At 42.6% G+C, this 20,717-nt stretch overlaps 1 protein-coding gene across 1 annotated transcript; it reads right to left on the bottom strand.

Annotated features, from left to right (window-relative positions):
• Positions 1 to 50: 50 nt before the first annotated feature.
• LOC135700642 (endoribonuclease CG2145-like) lies at positions 51 to 19,431 on the bottom strand. Its single transcript, XM_065221211.1, has 4 exons — positions 19,276 to 19,431; positions 19,038 to 19,189; positions 464 to 1,845; positions 51 to 397 (listed from the first exon to the last, which is right to left on the bottom strand). The coding sequence occupies exons 2-4, from the start codon at positions 19,099 to 19,101 to the stop codon at positions 164 to 166; spliced, it is 1,680 nt and encodes a 559-aa protein (XP_065077283.1). The 5' UTR covers positions 19,102 to 19,189; positions 19,276 to 19,431; the 3' UTR covers positions 51 to 163.
• Positions 19,432 to 20,717: the final 1,286 nt, after the last annotated feature.

Genomic DNA, 20,717 nt, shown 5'->3' with positions numbered 1-20,717 from the left:
GCAAGTGAAAGGATTCATGGTTTGCTGCGCTCCAGTTATTTTGATAGATATTGTTTTTATTTTTCTATAAAAATACACAATTGAAAAAGTTCATTAAAACTATTGACTACATGGTAGAGAATATCAGTTGCCTTGAGTTCGTGGTGTTACAATAGTCGTAATTCTAGAAGTTGGGCCAAGCACCTCCGATGAGGTTCTTGCCCCGGTAGCGGAAGGTAAATGTCTTGAGGGTGAACTTTTTGCCGTTGAAAACCAACGGGCACTCGGTATCCGGGCGCATCTGGAAGCACACGGTGTACAGGGCAATCTCCAGCTCGGGCGACGTTCCGATGAACAGCGAGTTGGACGGTTTGTTCAGCTTATCGAACGTGAGCCGGACCTTGGCGATCTCTCCCTTCTGGTAATTGAAAAAAAAAATGACAATGAATTATTCAGATTCTAGGCAGAATCCAGCAGAACTTACCGTTCCCAGATCCATCTTCTTGATGTAACCCTGGTAATCCAGACGGCCGGACTTTTCCTGCTCGTACAAATAGACCCAGTTGTGCAGACCGATCATCGTCCCGTTGCTAACCTCGTTCAGGAATACGTGCTCGAATCCAGAACTGCCGATCTTTCCATTGCCTCGCGAGTACAGATGGAACCAGATTGTCTTCAGCAGTTCGTGGTGCGTCTTCGGGTCAGCCGTAACAACTCCCTTCTTCTGGAGGAACAGCATAGCGCTACGCATAACCGAAGTTGCCAGAAGAGCGTCTACGAAGTCGTTTTCCTCCTTCTTCTCCATGGGGGTGACGTACTCGTTGACCATGGTGTCCACTTCGTAGTTGTTGAACAGGGCTCGCATCTTTTCGATCGTCGGCATAGCAAATACTTCGCGTTCGTCGATAGAAAGGAGTGGGCTCGGGGCTTCGTCAACGCTGGAAGAGGATAGAGTCTGCCGTTGGTAGTTTGCCCGAACGTGTTTGTTGAGGTTGGTGTTTTCCTTGGAGAAGAGTTGCTCGGAGAGGGTGGCCAACTCGTCGTCGGTTGCGGTTGGGCCCTCGGAGTAACGTGGAGTAGTTCTGGTGGTGCCACCAGCGGCTGGAGCCTGGGTGGGGACGAAGCTTACTCCGGGTTTACCTCCGGCGGGAACGGCTGGAGGTTGAGTTGGGAGAGGTTTGTTCCAAGCGTTGGCGATGGTTGAGGTTGGTACGGAAGCCGGTGTTGGGCTGCCCGGCTTTGATGGAAGAGCCGGGAAGGCGTCGGATGCTTTCGGTGGAATTGGAGGGGGCTTTGGAGCTGAGGCAGCAGTTGTTGAAACCGCTGGCAGAGCTGGGAAGGCATCCTTAGCTGTGGAAGGCTTCGTACTGGTTGGGGTAGCTACCGTGGGGGTTCCAGGTTTGACAGTACTTGTTTGTGCAACGACAGGAGTGATGGCCTTAGGGGTAGAGACAGTGACGGCTGCGGACTTGACCGTAGTGGTCGGTACGGTTACGGCTCCCTTGGCGGTGGTTTTTTCCGTAGTCGGAGCAACCGTGGTAGTCTTGTCCTTCTTGCTTCCGCCAAACAGTCCCCCGAAGAAACCGCTGGATTTCTTCGTACTGGTGGGTACCGCAGTTGTCGTTGTGGGCTTGGGAGTCGTGGTGGTGGTTGTCTTAGGTTCTTTTTCCTTGCCTCCGCCAAAGAGTCCACCGAAGAAACCCGTCTTCTTGGTCGTAGTAGGAGCTGGGGTGGTGGTGCTTGTAGTACTTGTTGTTGGTGCCGGCTGCGGTGGTGGAACGGCATCTGGATCTACCGGGTTGTAGGAAAGCAGGGCCACATTTGGATCTTCTTCCTTCTTCTTCTTGGTGCCGAACCATTGAGCGTCTGAAATTGATCATGGGGAATTTTCAGGGAAAGTTCATTACTCGATTTATGATTTACTGTTTTCGTTTTCCGTTTTGAGTTTTTAATTTTGAGGGAAAGAGGTGCAAGTGATAAACGTAAACGGATACTAGATTGTATTTTATACTGATTATAATAAAAAAAAAGTTGCGTCCCTTTGAAAACGTAATAGAGAATTAAATCGATTAGTTCAAAAAAGTAAATACATAATTCAATTATAATGAAACAAAGTATTGTTTAAAACTGCCTTAAAAAGGAGGGTTCAATTGAACTGATCTTTTGTTTTAATTAACCAACGATTTATTACCATGCCATTTCTATTTCAAATGATCCATAATGATGATAATTCTCACAGCAATTCCAATAGTAATATTCTGTTTGATGATTGTTTTGCAGGTTGTCACACTATTTAATATCCAAACAGCCCAATATGCTTTTCTTTAGCAAGCATATTCGATTTGGTCATAAATGATTCATATCAACTTTATAGTCAATTGGTTATCCATACTGACTTTGGTTTTGATCACCTTCCAGTATTTTTTTTAACTCCCAAGAAATCGTTTCTAATCCTAACAGTTCTACTTTCAATTACCATAAAGCTGATTGGGAGCAATATCGAACATTTATGGAATATAACTTTGATCCATATATTCCTTTGCAAGCCAAAGATGATGTTAATTATGCTTTTGAATCTCGGACTACTTCTATAGTTGAAGCACGAGCTGCCTCAGTACCAAAATGCGAGGTTAAATTCGATTCAAGTATAATAGACGACGATCTTCAGCTCTTGATCCGTCTGAAAAATGTCCGTAGGAGGCAATATCAAAGAACAAGCGATCCTGCCATGAAAGTTATCTGGCGAGATTTGCAAAAACAAATTAAAAAGCGATGCTCTGCCGTGAGGAACAAAATTTTTGAAAATAATGTTTAGAAATCAGACTCCAGCTCCATCCCCTTTAAGAAACTCACAAATTATTTGAAGAAAAAACCTCAAAAGCCTATTTCAGCGTTTAAAGAAGGTTGTCAAATTTTGATCATAAATTCGGGAAAAGCTCAGAATCATGCTAAGCAATTCTAGAGTTTCCATAATTTCAGTTTGAGTCATACTAGTTTAAGAGATTCGGTCTTTCTGGAACTCAGAAAATGACACAGGAATAGTTTTATCACAGACAAACAGACATAACACAGGAAATTTGTTCATCGAACACGCATTTAACGGTCAATTTAATTTTTTTTTAGTTGGTGGTACCGCCACCTGTGGCACACATAGTCAGTAACCCTTGCGTTTGACGTTTACACACTACCGCCATCTGTTCAGCGTACTACCCATCACAGTATACTCAACAGATGGCGGTAGTGTTTTAGTGACGATGTTTTATATTGAAAAATATTCAATGAGTTATGTCTGTTTGTCTGTGGTTTATTAAAGCAAAGAGAATACACGTCTACACTTCTTGAGTAGTTTCTAACGATCGCTTCTTGCTTCATCACAGGCTTCTTCGATCGTTCAATCCTAGATTCATACGAAGAATTTGGAACTGCTGCTATCCTTGGTACAGATGTCTGCCAGTTGATTTTTAGTTCCAATCGGTAGGACTTCAAGATTCCCTTTGGCAACATGATCTCTTACAAAATGATAACGGATATCGATATGTTTTGCACGCTTCGATTCTAAATTCTTCTCCATACCGATACATCCATGGTTATCTTCAAAAATGTTAACTGATTCAACGTCGGTTATGCCCAAATCAGTGAGAATTCTGGTCAACCAGATTGCTTCGGCCGCTGCATAACTCAAAGCAATATATTCTGCTGCACATCGTAAAGGGTGATACGGTCAAAATTTGGTCAATATCAACTTGACGTATTTCTTTCAATTTTGCATTTAAAATACCTGAACACCCCTCATTTTGAAGGTGTGTGTGTGTAGAATGTTGCTCCTATTTTGATTTTGGAATTCACTCTTCAGTTGTCAAAATGCCGTCCAAGCAAGAAGAGCAGCGTATCAAAATTTTGCTCGCGCATCGCGAAAATCCGAGCTACTCACACGCAAAGTTGGCAAAATCGCTAAAAGTTGCCAAATCAACCGTTACAAATGTAATTAAAGTGTTTGGGGAACGTTTGTCGACAGCCAGGAAGTCTGGATAGGGGGGAAATCGAAAACCGGAAGCCGCTGAGACGACGAAGAGAGTTGCCGGTAGTTTCAAGCGAAACCCTAACCTCTCTCTCCGAGATGCCGCAAATAAGCTGGGTGTATCGTCTACAACCGTGCATCGAGCCAAAAAACGAGCCGGACTATCGACTTACAAGAAGGTAGTGACTCCAAATCGCGATGATAAACAAAATACGACGGCCAAAGCGCGATCCCGGAGGCTGTACACGACGATGCTAACGAAGTTTAACTGCGTGGTAATGGACGACGAAACCTACGTCAAAGCCGACTACAAGCAGCTTCCGGGACAGGAGATTTATACGGCAAAAGGAAGGGGAAAGGTAGCAGATGTTTTCAAGCACATGAAACTGTCAAAGTTCGCAAAGAAATATCTGGTTTGGCAAGCCATCTGTACCTGTGGCTTGAAAAGCAGCATTTCCATAGCTTCCGGGACTGTCAACCAAGAAATTTACGTGAAAGAGTGTTTGAATAAACGTCTGCTGCCTTTCCTGAAGAAACACGGTTGTTCCGTACTGTTTTGGCCGGATTTGGCATCTTGCCATTACGGTAAAAAGGTCATGGAGTGGTACGCCGCCAACAACGTGCAGGTGGTTCCCAAGGACAAGAACCCTCCCAACACGCCAGAGCTCCGCCCAATTGAGAAATACTGGGCTATTGTCAAGCGGAACCTAAAGAAGACCAAAAAAACTGCTAAGGGCGAGCAGCAGTTCAAGGCAAACTGGCTTTCTGCGGCGAAGAAGGTGGACAAGGTGGCTGTACAAAATCTGATGGCAGGGGTCAAGCGTAAGGCCCGGCAATTCGGATTTGGAAAAGCGGAAGCCAAACTGAATATTTTTCCTGAATTTTATACTAATTGAACTTGAAAAAGAAATTTAATTTGATTTTTTAAATAAACGATTTCACCGATTTACACGCGTTTTCCCTTGACCAAATTTTGACCGTATCACCCTTTATTTCGTAAACTTTGAATACAAAGTCACTTACTGACTTGCGATCGGGGGCGACCCCGGCGTAGTGGTTAACATCCATACCTCTCACGCCAAAGTCACGAGTTCAAATCTTACCCCGGACAAGTCACGAATGACCCAAGAGTGTTAAAGTGACTATAATTTAAAAAAAAAAAGACTTGCGATCTTCTTGATCAGCTGCCCAATCTGCTTCTGCAAATTCGGTAAGTGGTTTCTGGTCTTCATGACTTTCGAACTCCATCGCCAATTTCTGCGTACCTTTTATGTATTGGATTACTCGCTGAAGTGCCGACCAGTGTTGTTGTACGGTAGGTACTGCCCAGCAACTCACGATAAGGCTTCTGTTACTCTTCAGTCGTGTTTCGATCTAGCTGTAAGCCCTATTCCATCGGGCTTCGAGTAGGATTGCATTCTTCCATTCCGACCTTTTACAAAAGTTTCTCACTAGCAGTATTTTGGGGCAACAGCATTCTACCGCAATCGTGATCGAAATCAATCTTCATCCCAAGGAAATAACTTACCGCACCACAATCTGTCATTTCTAAGCTCACGGGTCAATTGGGTTTTCAAATTTTCAAATTATTCGCAACTTAGATTCAAGTAAGTCGTCGATATACAGCACCAAATATACGGTATATTCATCTCCTTTTCCTAATTGCAAATAGAGACAATAATCGTGCTTCGATCTCTTAAATATTACCCCTCAGATACGCGTCTGCTATGACTTGGCCTTCATGCTTCAAAATCTTTTTTTATCACTTCCATTATGCTTCGTAAACAGCTACTCGATCCCTGACCAGCGATTGTTTTAAAGATTATCGGTATCAAAGGTTTATGTTTTAGCTGTTTTTGAAAGCGAAGATTTTAACTTTTTGATTATGATCGTAAAATTCTGAAAGAAAGAGTTGGAGAATGTATAAATTAGCTTCTGAAGGGAACTGAAAAAAAACATCCAGAGAAAGAAGAAAGAAGCTCTCCTAGAAGGATGTTTGAGGAAAGTTCTAAGTAAAGTCGGAAAAACATCCGTGGAACTGCCAAGAAAAAAAAACTACAAGGGACAGCCCTATGAGGTTGTACGCAATGGTGACGTAGGACTACGTGGTCTTATATAATAAATCTTATTTGTTAACTGCAGCAGGAGCTTGTCTAGGAATAGGAATTTGAGCGGGGTTCTCTCTGTTTATACTCTTTAGTATGACGCGCTTGACATAGATGGCCCACAACGACTCATGACGAGCAACTGAATCCGATCAGTAGCGGTGTGGCTTCTTCCTCCTTCTATGGATGCTCATGTGGGCTGCAGCTTACTGCTTGCAGGCACCCTTTCGTTGTGTACTGGAGAACAATGTTCAACGCTACGCGCCGAAAGCACTGCTGCTGCTGCAGCTGATGCCAACGACCGGACACCAGCACACACGGGAATTGGAATTGAATACGATCAGCGGTTGAGGCCAGCCTTGGTAGCTAGCTGCTTGCGGGGAGCCTTGCGTTGTGTACTGGAGAACACCACCACTCTCCAAGCAGTGATTGAATAAACACCATTTGGTGAGACCGGATGGAATTCGACTTTGAAATCTGTGTTAGGGAAATCGCTTTTCGCAGGCAATCGGTGATCAAAGCAACAGTTGCACATTCGTGCAATTTTCAACAGTGAAATTTTGAAAAATGATATAGTCTTAAATGTAACAGATGCGATGATCGATTGGTGATAAAATTATTGAAATTGATCCAGAAGCAGCTGAGTTATTCACGGTCAAAATCTTTCATAATTTTGTTACATGTTACATTTTCGGTTTTCACAAAGTGTAGAAATCACAGACGTAGTCCTACCTCAAAATTGAGAAACTTCTGGCGAAAACTTAAAGAATCTATCGGAAAAAAAATCGGATACCACATCCAAAGGAAGCCATAAGAAGTAAATTCCAGAAGCAGCCATTACCGGAGGAAGTCAGAAGAAGCTCGGAGAAACCTTCCAATAGAAGTCTAAAATAAAACCCATGGCTTACGGACAAACTTCCAGAAGAAGATGAAAGAAATTGCGAGAAGTTTAATTGAACTTCCTGGAGACACTGGCACTTCCTAAGGTAGATTGGAAGAAACTTCTGGAGAAAGTCGGAAGCCAGAGTGCTTACGAAACAGTCGAAAGAAACAAGGACATAATTCCGGAAGAAGGAGATATCTCGGGGACGTTCTAATAATCCGGCAAATTTTCCTGATATTCATAAAATATCCCTGAAGAACCCGCAATGACCCCGAAGTTTTCGGAACATTCCTGAAATGCACTTAGTAATATTCCATAATTCCACGGAATTCCTTAAAAGTTCTTGTAATTTTCCTGAAGTTATTGGGGCTGTTTTGGAGTTCTCTGATCATCCTTTAAGTACTCGAAACTTCCCTGATTATAATGAGGCTTCCGAAATATATCCAATCATCTTTGAAGGTCTCTGCATTTTCTTGAAGATTGTAAAATGTCTTAGGTGTTCTCACAATTTTCTTGAATTTATTGTAACACTAGCTGAGTGTGCCCGGCCTTGCTCGCGTTTCAATATTAGCTTGAGTTTATGCGCCGATTAAAAAAAAATCTATATTGTACGTAGCCCTCCTCTAATCTAAGGGGCTACCCCCTATTACCATCTCCTTATACCTCCACATGCCAAATTTGGTTCCATTTGCTTGATTAGTTCTCGAGTTATGAAGAAATTTGTTTCATTTGTATGGGAGCCCCCCCCCCCATCAAACCATCATAAGAACCTTTCCTGGCCCAAAAACCCTTCATACACATTTTCACGCCAATCGGTTCAGTAGTTTCCGAGTCTATAAGGGTCAGATAGACAGACAGAAATTCATTTTACATATATATGGATAGATTAGCATTGAAGTTATCTGATCTTCCTGATTTTTTTAATTTTAAGCAGCCCTTCCCTGAACTTCGGCAGAACTTCCCTGAACTTCAGCAGAACTTCTCTGGACTTCGGTAGGACTTCCCTGAACTTCGGCAGGACTTCTTTTAAATGGTTTTCTCAATCTAGGGTAATCCAAACAGTCAGTTTTGCATTTTCCGTGTTTGGATTACCCTAGACTGAGAAAGCCATATAAAAGAAATCTCCATACGCACCAGTCGAAAAATCTAATAAATCACTTCGGCAGGAGCTCCCTGAACTTTGGCAGGATTTCCCTGAACTTTGGCAGGACTTTCCCGAAGTTCGCCAGGCCTTCCTTGAACATTGGTAGGACTTCCCTATAGTTCGGAAAAACTTCCCTGAACTTCGGCAAGGCTTCCCTGAACTTCGGCAGGACTTTCGGCAGGGCTTCCTTGAACTTCATCAGGACTTCGCTGAAGTTCGGCAGGCCTTCCCTGAACTACGGCAAGACTTCCCTGAGCATTAGTAGGACTACCCTGAACTTGGAATCTTGGAATTGAAGTTGTCATTTCAGTAGTAGAATTATTATAATTATACAATAAAATTGTGTTTACGAATATGTTCAAAATTTCAATACTTCCCATTTTTCTTATTTGCAATGCTTGTTGGTATTGGTGCATTTCGAATTTGGGTGTGGTTTGAACGGGTGTGGATTCAGTATCAACGGAAAAGCATTAACTTTCACCTTAAGTTCACTGGAGTTCACTGGACTTTCATGAAATTTCCGCGTTTTCTAATTTTAACAGAAAGTAATGAAACTGTCTTTAATTTATCGAAACTTTCCCAAAAGTCTGGACGTTTCTGAAGTGTCAGAACTTCTTAAAAGTTCATGCAACTTTTTTTAAGCTAGAGTGGATCCGCAATAAAACTCTGGAGGCATCCTTAAAGTTCCGGGAAAGTTGAAAAAAAAACTGGCCGTAGAAGACGGAAGAACCCCAAGTAACAATATTGTTTTAACATGTTTTAGACTTGTAGAATGCTATAAAACCTCTATAAAGCTTGCCATGTTACTTGGGACCCTTCGAGCGAAGGCTGAAGAAACTTCCAAAGGAAGTCGAAATAAGTTTCGGAATCGGAAAATAGCTAGGAATCGGAGAAAAAAAATACCGAAACCTTCAAGAAGTTAAATATTGTTAAAAAAGTTTTCCCGATTCCCTAGGAATTACCGAAAATAGCCATCGACTGTTTCTCGATTCATTGGTAGCCATTTGGAAATGGTGAGAAAATGGAAACATTAGTCGAAAGAGTGTCAAGCGTAAGCCATTTTTAAAGTGTATAGTTTTTTTTTAAATTTTGAAGGCTCACTTATTCGAGATATTCACAAAGATACAAGTCTCCATCTTAGATTGGTTTGCTTCTGTTGGCAGTCACGTTGCATGTGACCACGCCACACCGGTGTCACTTACCAGTGAACTTCTTAGGTTTCTTGTTCCTTTCTCCAACAAATTTTCATCAATTGGATCTTCACGACGATCGGATCGCTTCAACTCCTCGGCTAGCAACGTCTGCTTCACCTTCTCCAGAGTAAGCTCATCCTCATTCATGTTCTCCAACGCGGTAACGAGAGGGTCAAAAGTATTCTCGTATCCGAGGCCTTGCCAACTGCTTCCGTAATACCGTCTGACTTGCCCAGGGGTGGAAAATCATTTACATTCATTTGGTGCATTCATTTACATTCATTTGCTTCTAACTTTTTTCATAAACAGAATTCCGTAAAATAGTGTTTCAAGCTTTTGTAGGCTTTGATATTAGCTACACTTTTTGTTAACAACTCAAATCAGTATCTCTTATTCATGATGAATCAGAGCGATAAGAACTCACCATTGTTTTTCAGTGAATGTAAATTGCATTCACTAAAAAACAATAACATGTTCTGCCAGCTCTAGTTCGTCATGCATAAGAGATTCAGATTTGAGTTGTTAACAAAAGTTGTAGTTAATATTAAAAACTACAAAAGTTTTATACTCCATATTACGGTATTCTGTTGATGAAAAAAGTTAGAGGCAAATTAATGTTAATGAATGCACGAAATGAATGTAAATGATTTTCCATCCCTGGACTTGCCACAGACTTCTTGGAAAAGGTGTCTTCAAGCGCCTTCCACATAGCCTTGGACGTTTCTTTCTCCCGGACAATTTCTAGACATTCATCCGAAATGAAACTCACTAGCATAGATTTTGCCTTCCCATGCATCTGAAGAAACTTCTTCCGCACATCCTTTTCCAGCATTTCAGATACTTCCGCAGTCTCCAGATGTAGCTTGACTGCATACTGCCAGTTGAGCTGAGGAATTCCAGAAATCTCCTTCTTCGGGATTCGGTCTCTCTGGAACTCAGAGAAACGACACAGGAACTCAACGAACAGGAACAGTTTTATTAAAACAAAGAGAATACACGTCTACATGCATGGCAAACAAGTTTCTAACTACCGCTTCCTGCCGAAACGGATGCAAGCTTCTACGTTGTGAAGGATGGACCTCAACCCTTGCTCGGCAAGGAAACGACAAAACAGTTAGGAGTTTTGATCGTCGGGCTTCCTAGCCAACAGAAGTTTCCGACCGTTTCCCAGCAACCGTGGTTTAAAGATAAATATTCCGATCGACAAATCAGTCCAGCCAGTTTTTTCAACGATTTCGAAGACTTCCATTTGCTACCTTAGAGCGTGTGGAGGACAAGCTTAAGGAATTACTCGTTAATGCCACCATTGAGAAGCTATCCGAGCCAAGTCGATGGTACGATTGTGCATCGATATGCGCCAAGTAAACAAAGCAGTTCTTCGTGAAACGCATCCACTTCCGACTATTGAGGATGTTCGGTGGAGACTCAATGGGGCAGTTTACTTCTCCAGACTTGACATCAAGGATGCCTTCTATCAATTGGAGTTAGATGATGAGAGCAAACCGTTGACAACCTTTATCACTCATAAAGGTCTCTTTCGTTACAAGAGACTTGTCTTTGGAATATCTTAAGAACAAATTCTATCGGATTGTGGCCATTCCATCAAATTCATTGACGATATAATCGTAGTAGGCATAACTGAGCTGGAACATGACGAGGGACTCCGTAAGGTATTGGATAAACTTCGTGATTATGGAGTTTTGCTTAATCAGGCAAAGTGACTTTTTAGGACACAGATTCAACAAAGATGGAATGACTCCATCACCAAGCAAACTAGAAGCTCTTCAAAGCTTCCGTGCACCAACTACCTGTGAAGAGGTCAGAAGCTTTCTTGGTCTTGTGAACTACGTTGGAAGATTTATTCCGAATCTCGCCACAGTTTCACAACCTCTCAGAGAGCTTACGAAAAAAAGCTGTTTTTCAATGGAGTTTGAAAGAACAGAAAGCTTTTAATGAACTGATTTAAGCTATATTTATTTGTATTTGTATTTATTGTATAAATCCATCTGACATCGTGGTCTTAACGAATAAAACTTAACTAAAAAAAAAACTTTAACACGTTGTACAGAAAAAACAAAATCATTCTGGTCGATTCCGTAGGCGGTTTCGAAAGACGTTGGTAGAAATATTGAAGTCAAACAAGCTGTAATTGTCTTGGAGTCTTCGACTTATCGAATCGATGGGATTGTTGGATCCGTACTGTGTTCGTCTCGTTGGCTGGCGCAATAGCTGTCTAGATCGCGGCACTCGTTGAGGGGCGTAGATGTTGAGCTGACTCAGCAATGCAGGCCAGTCTATTTCGGAGCGTAAAATTTTGGCTCCTAAGATAGCTTGGCTGAACTTGCGTCTATCCACTAGCGGTTCAATACCAAGCAGCGCACAGCGGTGCTCGTAGGGTGGTAGTCGTAATGAGTCGGTCCATGGCAAGCCTCGTAGAGCACATCTCACAAATTTCCGCTGCACTGCTTCGATTCGTGAAATCCACACAGCATCGTACGGAGACCAGACGGCAGAAACAAATTCAAGAATTGATCTAACTAGCGAGCAATAAGTCCAAGTTGACGATTTGCTTTATCAACTATTTCCGAATAGTGCATTTTGAATGTGAGTTGATAATCCAATACCACACCCAAGTCTTTAACATAATCAACCCGATTCAGTACAGTGCCATTGATAGTATAGTCATGTAGGATAGGATTTCTCGTTCTTCGAAAGGATATGATACAGCATTTGGACACACTGACTGCTAGATGATTCATTGCACACCAACCGACAAACACATCTAGCTGTTGTTGCAATTGACGGCAATCATTGGTGCTCCTGACAGCGGCCCCAAGTTGCTCCCTTGCGGCATCCCACATCGAGGAATGAATGGTGCAGACACGGCTGATCCAATTTTCACGAACAATTGACGGCCAGTCAAATATGATCTCAGCCAACTACAAATTCTCGAAGATGCTCCTAGTCGCTCCAGCTTAACCAACAGAATATCGTGAGTAACTGAGTCGAACGCAGCCTTTATGTCAGTGTATATGCTGTCAATTTGACCCCCTTGCTCCATTTCGCTGATGCAAAACGACGTGTATTCACACAGATTAGTGATGACTGAACGTTGCGGAAAAAATCCATGCTGAGATGTTGAAATGTACGTTTTACACGCCTGGAACATAACATCATTGAGAATTATCTCAAAGCATTTGGATCCGGCAGGCAACGAAGTTATTCCACGATAGTTCGACACATCCAATTTACTGCCTTTCTTGAAGATAGGCGACATCTTCCAAGCGATTGGAAACTGCTGGCTTCGAAGAGAGAGGTTGAATATAGTTTGCAGAGGTGTAATCAACATGCCACTACATTTTTTCAATATGCACGCAGGAATACCGTCCGGTCCAGGTGATACAGATGATTTCAGCTTCTTCAGTGCATTCTCCACCATCGTCTGATTAACATTGAAAATATAAATGTCGAATGCGTTTCAACATCCGATGGAGACGCAGTTGATGCCTGAAAAACACTCGCAAATCGTGCAGCAAATAGTTCGCATTTGGCTTCTGCGGTGGAGGCAGATTGATCTTCCATGCGCATGGTAGATGGAAGGCCGCTTTCATTTCGCTTAGTGTTTACAAAATTCCAGAACTGTTTAGAATTTCTTCGCAGATTGTCCTGAACACGTCTTACGTATCTGCCGTACAAGTAACGGTTATAGCTCCGATAGTTGCGACTAGCTCGTGCAAACGCCAGTTTGGTGATGCCACTTTTGCGTGCCGAGAAGCGTTTAAGCATCTTAGATCGAATACGTCGAAGGTACTGTAAGCGAGAATTGGACCAAGCAGGTTTTTTCCGTGGTCTTGACAACGGAACACAGAATGTGAAGCAATCGCGCAGTATACTTTTAAAGCAACTAACAGCATCATCTACGATGCTACACCGACAAACAGTCGACCAATCAACTTGAGAAAGCATAGAGTTGAGTGCGTCATAATCAACTTTACTAAAGTCACGATCATGTTCATCGACGTTCTCAACAAATGGAAAGATTGCTGAACAATACACCGTGAAAACAAGAGCTGGATGATGAGGATCGATATCCACAACCGACTCCGGGGCCTCATCAACTTAACTGCAATCTGTCAAGCAGTCGTTCGAAAATACCAAATCAAGCGTTCTGTCCAAGTGATTGCGTATCATATTTCGTTGTCCCAACCCTCCAAAAGCAAGGCTGTCCAGAAACATGCGGCAAGCTTGAGAAAAATTTGATGCAAGAGGATCAGCAAATGCGTAGACGTTGTTCACTGATTTCCAGACGATTCGAGGCTGATTCAAATCCCCGAAAAAGATGATCCCATCATTGCTACCCATCATTTCATTAATTTCCGAAACAATGTCAGCGTGAGATTGGATGCACTCGCAATCAGCGGACTTCTCTGGTGGTACGTATGAAACACCAATGAAGATAGACCTTGTAGATATGTCACGTGGATCAACTTTCGCATTTTGATCCCAAGCTCAAAACAAGAGTAGTTGCAGATGCCTTCCCAGTAGGACTGGGTGCGGTCCTTCTGCAATTTTTCGAAGGAATGCCAAGGGTAGTATCGTAGTCTAACTGAAACCGAACGTCGGTATACCCAGACAGAGAAGGAGGCATTGGCCTTAGTTTGGGCGGTTGAACGGTTTCAGATTTACCTCGTGGGCATTAGGTTTGAATTGGAGACCGGCCATGAGCCACTTGAAGCCATATTTTCACCAGATTCATGTTTAAGGGTTAAACGTTGGGTCCTACAGTTGCAGGCGTTCAGTTACGACGTGGTGTACCGTAAAGGTAAGTCGAACATAGCCGATTCTCTATCACGTCTCGCTCATACATCAGTGGAGGAACCATTTGATCCAGATTGTGATGTCTATATACGAAATGTGCTGGAAGCAGTAGACATTGGAGAGTTGGAAAAGGCGTCTTGCGAGGATTCTGAGCCACGTGAACTACGAGAGTATCTTGATCGAGGAGTATGGAACTATACTTCAAACACATTCAAACCTTACCATGTTTTCCGGAATGAGTTTGGTAATGTAGGAGATTTGGTGGTTCGAGGCTCCCGATTCATCGTACCAGCGAGTATGAGCCAGAGAATGCTACAACTTGCCCATGAGGGTCACCCTGGTCGAACCAAGATGCAACAACGGTTGTGTCTTTCGTATTGGTGGCCTGGAATGGATCAATCTATTGCTCGCTTAGTAGATGGTTGTGAAGGATGCCGGCTGATCAGTCAGCCGGATAGGCCTGAACCTATGGAAAGGCGTAGAATGCCGGAGGCTCCATGGATCGATATTGCCATAGATTTAGAATTTAGGTAGTCATCGACTATTATAGCCGGTATAAAAAAGTTGAGATACTTCAGAAAATGACTGCTAAACAGATGTCAAATAGACTTGAGAAGGTTTTCGTAAGGTCGGGTTTTCCTAGAACAATAACACTGGATAACGGTCGACAGTTTGTAAGCTTAGAATTTGAAAGTAACTGCCGGAATAGAGGAATTATTCTGAACAAAACCACGCCGTATTGGCCTCAAGAGAATGGACTCGTAGAGCGACTGAACCGCTCTTTGATGAAGCGTCTTAAGATCAGCCAGGCCCTAAATCGCGACTGGAAGCGTGATGTACTATTGGACTCTACATAGCACAACTGGGAAAACTCCAGCTGAACTGATGTTCGGAAGGAACAAACGTCCCAAATTGCCATCTTTGGGAGATTTGAGTACTGGAGCACCACTGACTGAACATGGAGACCACGATTTGCAGGAAAAGGAAAAAGGTAAAACTGCAGAGAATCTTCGTCGTAGAGCGAAACCATCGAATCTTGAAACAGGGGATGAGGTGTACATGAAGAACGTCCTTCAAGGGAACAAGTTTACGCCTACGTTTAATACAGAATAGCGAAACTGGGAGATCATATGACAGAAATTATAGCCATCTAAAAAAGTAGAAGGGTCTGTGCCTAGGGGCACGAACGGAAGCTTGACGTAGGACCGCTAGTGGACGGAATAAATATGAAGAGCATTTAGTTCTTTTAATTGATCAACTCTTTCCGTTTTTGAATTGTAGGCGTAACAAATTTGTAGTATTTTTTTTCAAAGAAAAAGTTGATTAAGAGAATCAATCAAAATCACTTGCACCCCTGCTTCCAAGTTTGGTTACCAGATAACAACTCTGGAGAGCATTTTGTGTGGTCGTTGGGGGCTTGTGGTTCTGAATATGGACAAATAAGCACAGATAAATTCTATTCCTACTCTTTACTGATGGAAGCTTGATGGCCCTGAAAAGGGCCGTTTTATTGAAGACGACATCCATGGCCACTTACGCTTGGCGTGTTTAGTGTAGGTGACAGCATCACGGACCTCATTTTCCAGGAACACCTTCAGCACACCTCGTAGATCAGACCGGAGATACGTTTGACACCACCACGGCGAGCCAGACGACCGATGGCGGTTATCTCGAAGAACTTTGCGATGACGCTTGGCGCCTCCTTTACCAGACCTTTTCCTCCTTTGCCACGACCAGTCAATTGTTGCTTGTTGGGTGTGAAGGAGTGGACTAGCCACCACCTTCCTACTGCTGCTATTGCTGTTCACCACGCCGTCCGAAGCGAAAATGAGCTAATGCCATACAGCAGCGCTCTTTTATATCTTTTCAGGTTAAAACTGAATGATGTGCAACCAAGTGGTATAACAGCTACAAAGACTCCTCCCATTATGAGTAGTTTGCTATCAAGTAGCGACACTGACTCTTTTCCTTTTGAGTACACGGCGAATGAGAACGACCCAAATTTGAGTTTAGTTCACTCATAATCACCAAAAGTGCAGGAACTCAGCGATGAGTAAATTTGTCTCATGGTTTCCTGTGGAAAACCTAAAAAATCTGCCAGAAAATGAGGAAATTGACTGAGTGAATCCAATCTTTACTTTTCTCAAATTCGGGAATTTTTCCATGGAAAATCCTGGAAAAACCTGGGAAAACATGAGGAAAATTTACTCATCGCTGAGTTCCTGCACTTTATTTCTTATTTCTGAGATAACTAAACTAACTTTGGGTAGATCTCATTCGCCTTCGATATCACCTTGAAAGATATCGGCGCCGGTGGTTAGCGTGATTACCTCTCACCCCAGCAGGCCTGATTCCAATCTCAGTCGGCGCCACCGGCATGTTCTAAGGCATAACATCTCTGATCACGCCTTCCTTCGGGAAGTAAAGACGTTGGTTCCCGGTTGAGTTGATGGGTCGATTGGTACGGTCCAGGTGTGGGAGCTGCCTCCCTGGCGTCGGTAGCATTGGAGCTCAGTACGGAAAACAAATCTCGCGTTACTTTTCAATAGGTCCTATCTACATTGATCGATTCTCTTCATCGACACTCTCTTTCGTAAATAACTCGGCTTCACAAATGTTTCCTGCCGTCTTCGTCGAATTAGATGCTAGATTGTTGCTTCTTCCAACGAGAATATCCGGCCGTGGCGATTCAAAGTTGATCAAGGTTGATCAAAATAATTTGTACCCCTGCTTCCAGTTTGATTACATGAGCACTTTGTGTGGTTGTTGGTTCTGAATATGGACAAACAGGCAGATGAATTCTATTCCTACTCTTTACTGTAATAAGCTTGGTGGCTCTGAAAAGAGCCGTTTTGTTGCCAAAGTTGGTGATGATTTAACCTCCAAAACCAAACAGAGTGCGTCTCTGTCACTTCAAAACGTAGATGACATCCATGGCCGCTTACGCTTGGCGTGTTTAGTGTAGGTGACAGCATCACGGATCTCATTTTTCAGGAACACCTTCAGCACACCTCTATCAGACCGGAGAAACGTCGAGCCAGACGACGGATGGTGGTTATCTCGAAGAATTTGCGTTTGGTTCTGAATATGGCGATGAGCGTGCAAAATATTACGCAATTCCATCCTCCCTATTTGCATGCGCCCGAGGATCGGAGGCGAATGCCACTTCGACTTGTTTCGTCTACTTACTACTCTCTTACGACTTGTTGGGGAAGCAGCATATGCATGTAGGTAATTGGTGGATTTGTTAGTTAATTCGATGCTTTTGGACAATGCTGCACATTTACCAGTTTTTCAATAGTTTCTTGTTGAAAATCAACATTCGGAAGCATTGTTATCGATGCGTCGCTATATTTCTGATCGATTGGTGATAAAATTATTGAAATTGGACCAGGGGCAGCTGAGTTATTAACGTTCAAAATCTTTCTTAATTTGTTACATGTTCTATTTTCGGTTTTCACAAAGTGTACCCCCATATAGAAATCAAAGACGTAGTCTTACGTCAATAGAAGCTTCTGGCAATGGTGACCAGGGCGATGATGTACCAACGGATGCAGAACGGATCAACGAGTAACCCCAGTGATTGCAGGTAATATGGTTGATCCAAATCCAGGTTTTGTGGGTCAACCATCCGAAGAGGCTAGCAGATCACATCGAGAAATCAGGAAGCCAAAGCGCTTTGATGATTGCATTTTTGATTATTGTTTGTTGTCTTTATTTAAAAAAGAGGAGATGTGATGATGTTGTCTGTAGAATGCGAGGGTTAATCTGTATGAGGTCTGTGGTAAAAGCAGAGTGAGAGAATATACACAAATGGCGAATGACCCGGACGTGTCTGTTTTATTTAAATCTGAAATACAACACGTCCTGTTTGGCAGCTCAAAAGAAAAATACAAACACAGATATATAAAACTCTCGCGCAATAGTTTTCTCCGACATTTGAGCGTGTTCAGGCAATAATCATTTCAATTACTAAAATAATCGGTATTAATCGGTATAAAATCTCACAAAGCGGTATTCTGTAAATCGAAGTAAAGCCGTTAGTCCCGAAACACGTGTTAATGGGTTTGATAGGTTCCAAGTGTGGAAGTTTCCTCTCTGGCACTCGATTGCCCTCGGCGATTTATTACCAATTGGCGACGGTCGCTGGAGATTGGCACTCTGAATTAATAACAATTTCGTCACTTGCTTGCACCCCATTCCTTCTTATCCCCAATTAGGAAGTTTTAATTTTGTGTAGTTTAAATTTTGTAAAATATGATTTAATTGAAACATTATTAATTTTTGAATTTTAAAATTCAGTTAATTTTGTACTCACATAAATTGATAATTGAAAATTGAAAATGAATTAACACTCCAAATCGAACACTCTTCCGCATCCACTGATCGTCCAAAAGTAAACACAGATAAGTAAGGTCAAGGAATATTCCCCAGTTGAACAAGGTCAGAATGATCTGAATTTGCTACTGTCAGTTGCTCCAATTCCTGGTACAAGAGCACAAACTGTTTGATTATAATTGTTTAACTTTCCGACCCAGCACGATCGCTATCAATTTCCATGCTAAACGAGTATTAATTGAATCAATTTCGTTCGAATGGATGCGGCTCAAATTGAATTCCAGTTTTCTGCTAATGGGAAATAAACAAGCTCAGTGATCTCACAGGTGATGACATCACCTGGCTTCACCGTGCGCCAAACCGTTGATGGACAGACCTTCATCGATTGGGGTCATGATTCGAAGAAGTGCAAATATACGTACTTAAAGCAATTATCGAGGTATTCCAGAAATATCTCGCTATCCGTCCAACGCTCCCACCCTCTCCAGTGGTGAAATATCATTCTCACGATTCATACGGTCATTATCGATCGTTTCTAATCCGAACGAAACCGGCTTACCTGTCAGCACAGCAGAAGCTATTAGCACGATCGCTCCCAGCCAGATCAACTTGAACGACGTCATGGTTAATAGGAAACTCACTGGAAGCCTCAATTCATCGATCTACCTATGTAAATCTCACTCTTCAACTCACACTTATGTCATCCACTATCTGAAACCAAGTGAAAGTAATTAGCGCCTCTTGTCACCGTCCACGTGATTACCAGGTAAAAACTCCGTCCCAAAAAACAACTTTACCAGTAATGACCTTCCCAGAATCCTTCAGCAGCTGGCTCGCACTATCAGCTGGGGTGTGAATTTGCAAACCGACAAAACAAAAATGAAACGGAACGAAATGGAATGGACTAGCCAAAACAAACTCCGTGTAAACAGCGAGACGGTCGTCGAAGAACTGAATACTGATGAGCAGTCGTTGAGCTGATCAACCGAGCGCGAATGGATAGACGGCGCCACGCTTAGTTGATAGGTGTGAAGTATGAGAAAGGATGAATCACAAAAACAAATGCGATCTCACTTATATAGACGAAGAATGGTCGAATAAAATTTGAAATTCATCGATCAACAGCTATAAAATCTACCTGTTCGAGCTAGTAAATCCATGAAGCAGTCATAGATAATTAGACATCTGTTGTCACCGATACGAAGCAATCGCTTGTACCCTAACGCCATCTGCAATCAACTTAGTTAATCGTGCTATTCGAGCAGTCCGCCTTCGAGCAGTTGTTTTCTGCTCATACACCACAGTGCAGTGCACTGCGCACACGTGAGCATGGGAGAGTGATATGTGACGTCAATTACCTCGTTGTCTCTCACTCTCTCGCGCATTTTTGTTCCCTCTCCCAGGGGGTGTATGTGAGAGTGTATTGGTGCAAACACGCTTGCCGCCCTCCTATGCTCTTGTTAACCACCCATCGCTGTATGTGTATGTAGTATAAAATCCACTTTGCGTGAGAGCATCGCTAAGGCAGTGACACCGCACTGACGATGTTGACAAACATTATGCTACGGAACGGGGCAATGTGTGTATTGCTTTCGAGTTCGAATCGACTGGAACGTCTATGTGGATGGGAGTCACGTTGGGCATTACTCGTTAACATGCTATCTGTAAAAACGTAGAACTGAAAAAAAAACAGATTTTTCTCATATAAACTTGATCTATTAATTTCAAACTAAAAAATAAACAATTTATGCAATAGCTGAAGCTTCGGTCGTAAAATATTCATGCTGTGCAATGCACATGTGTATGTGTTTAAGTGACAAATGCATACGTTTTCGATTTGTTTTTCTTTGCTGGGAAGCAGAGAATCTGTGGGCTGTTGAGAAATTCCTGCTGTGCTCATTTAAGAGAGAAAGTGAGAGATCATATGCACGGAGCACGCTCGGAGAACTCTCATTCGCTCTCATGTTTGTGCGTTTTGGACTTGTTGCCAAACAGAAGAAATGGTAACGAAATGTTTGAGTGGTCAGAAATCCATCCATGTAAATTTCACGAAGTGTGGACTAACGATTTTAAATTGACTCACTACTTGACTAGTCTATTGGTCCCAAGCAAATCGATTAACGTACCTCATTCTAGTCAATATTCTAGCACTACACAGAGTTTGTTTTGATTCGCTATGAAAGTTTGACAGATAAAATAAGGGGTTCGTGGATTTTCCAATGTTTCAAGGGATGCATCG

The sequence above is a fragment of the Ochlerotatus camptorhynchus genome, unplaced genomic scaffold (assembly GCF_037179485.1).
Source record: "Ochlerotatus camptorhynchus isolate MF236.1 unplaced genomic scaffold, CSIRO-AGI_Acam_v1.1 ptg000140l, whole genome shotgun sequence".
In the NCBI taxonomy this organism is placed as follows: Eukaryota; Metazoa; Arthropoda; class Insecta; order Diptera; family Culicidae; genus Ochlerotatus; species Ochlerotatus camptorhynchus.
This window is presented reverse-complemented; position numbering and strand designations above follow the sequence as displayed.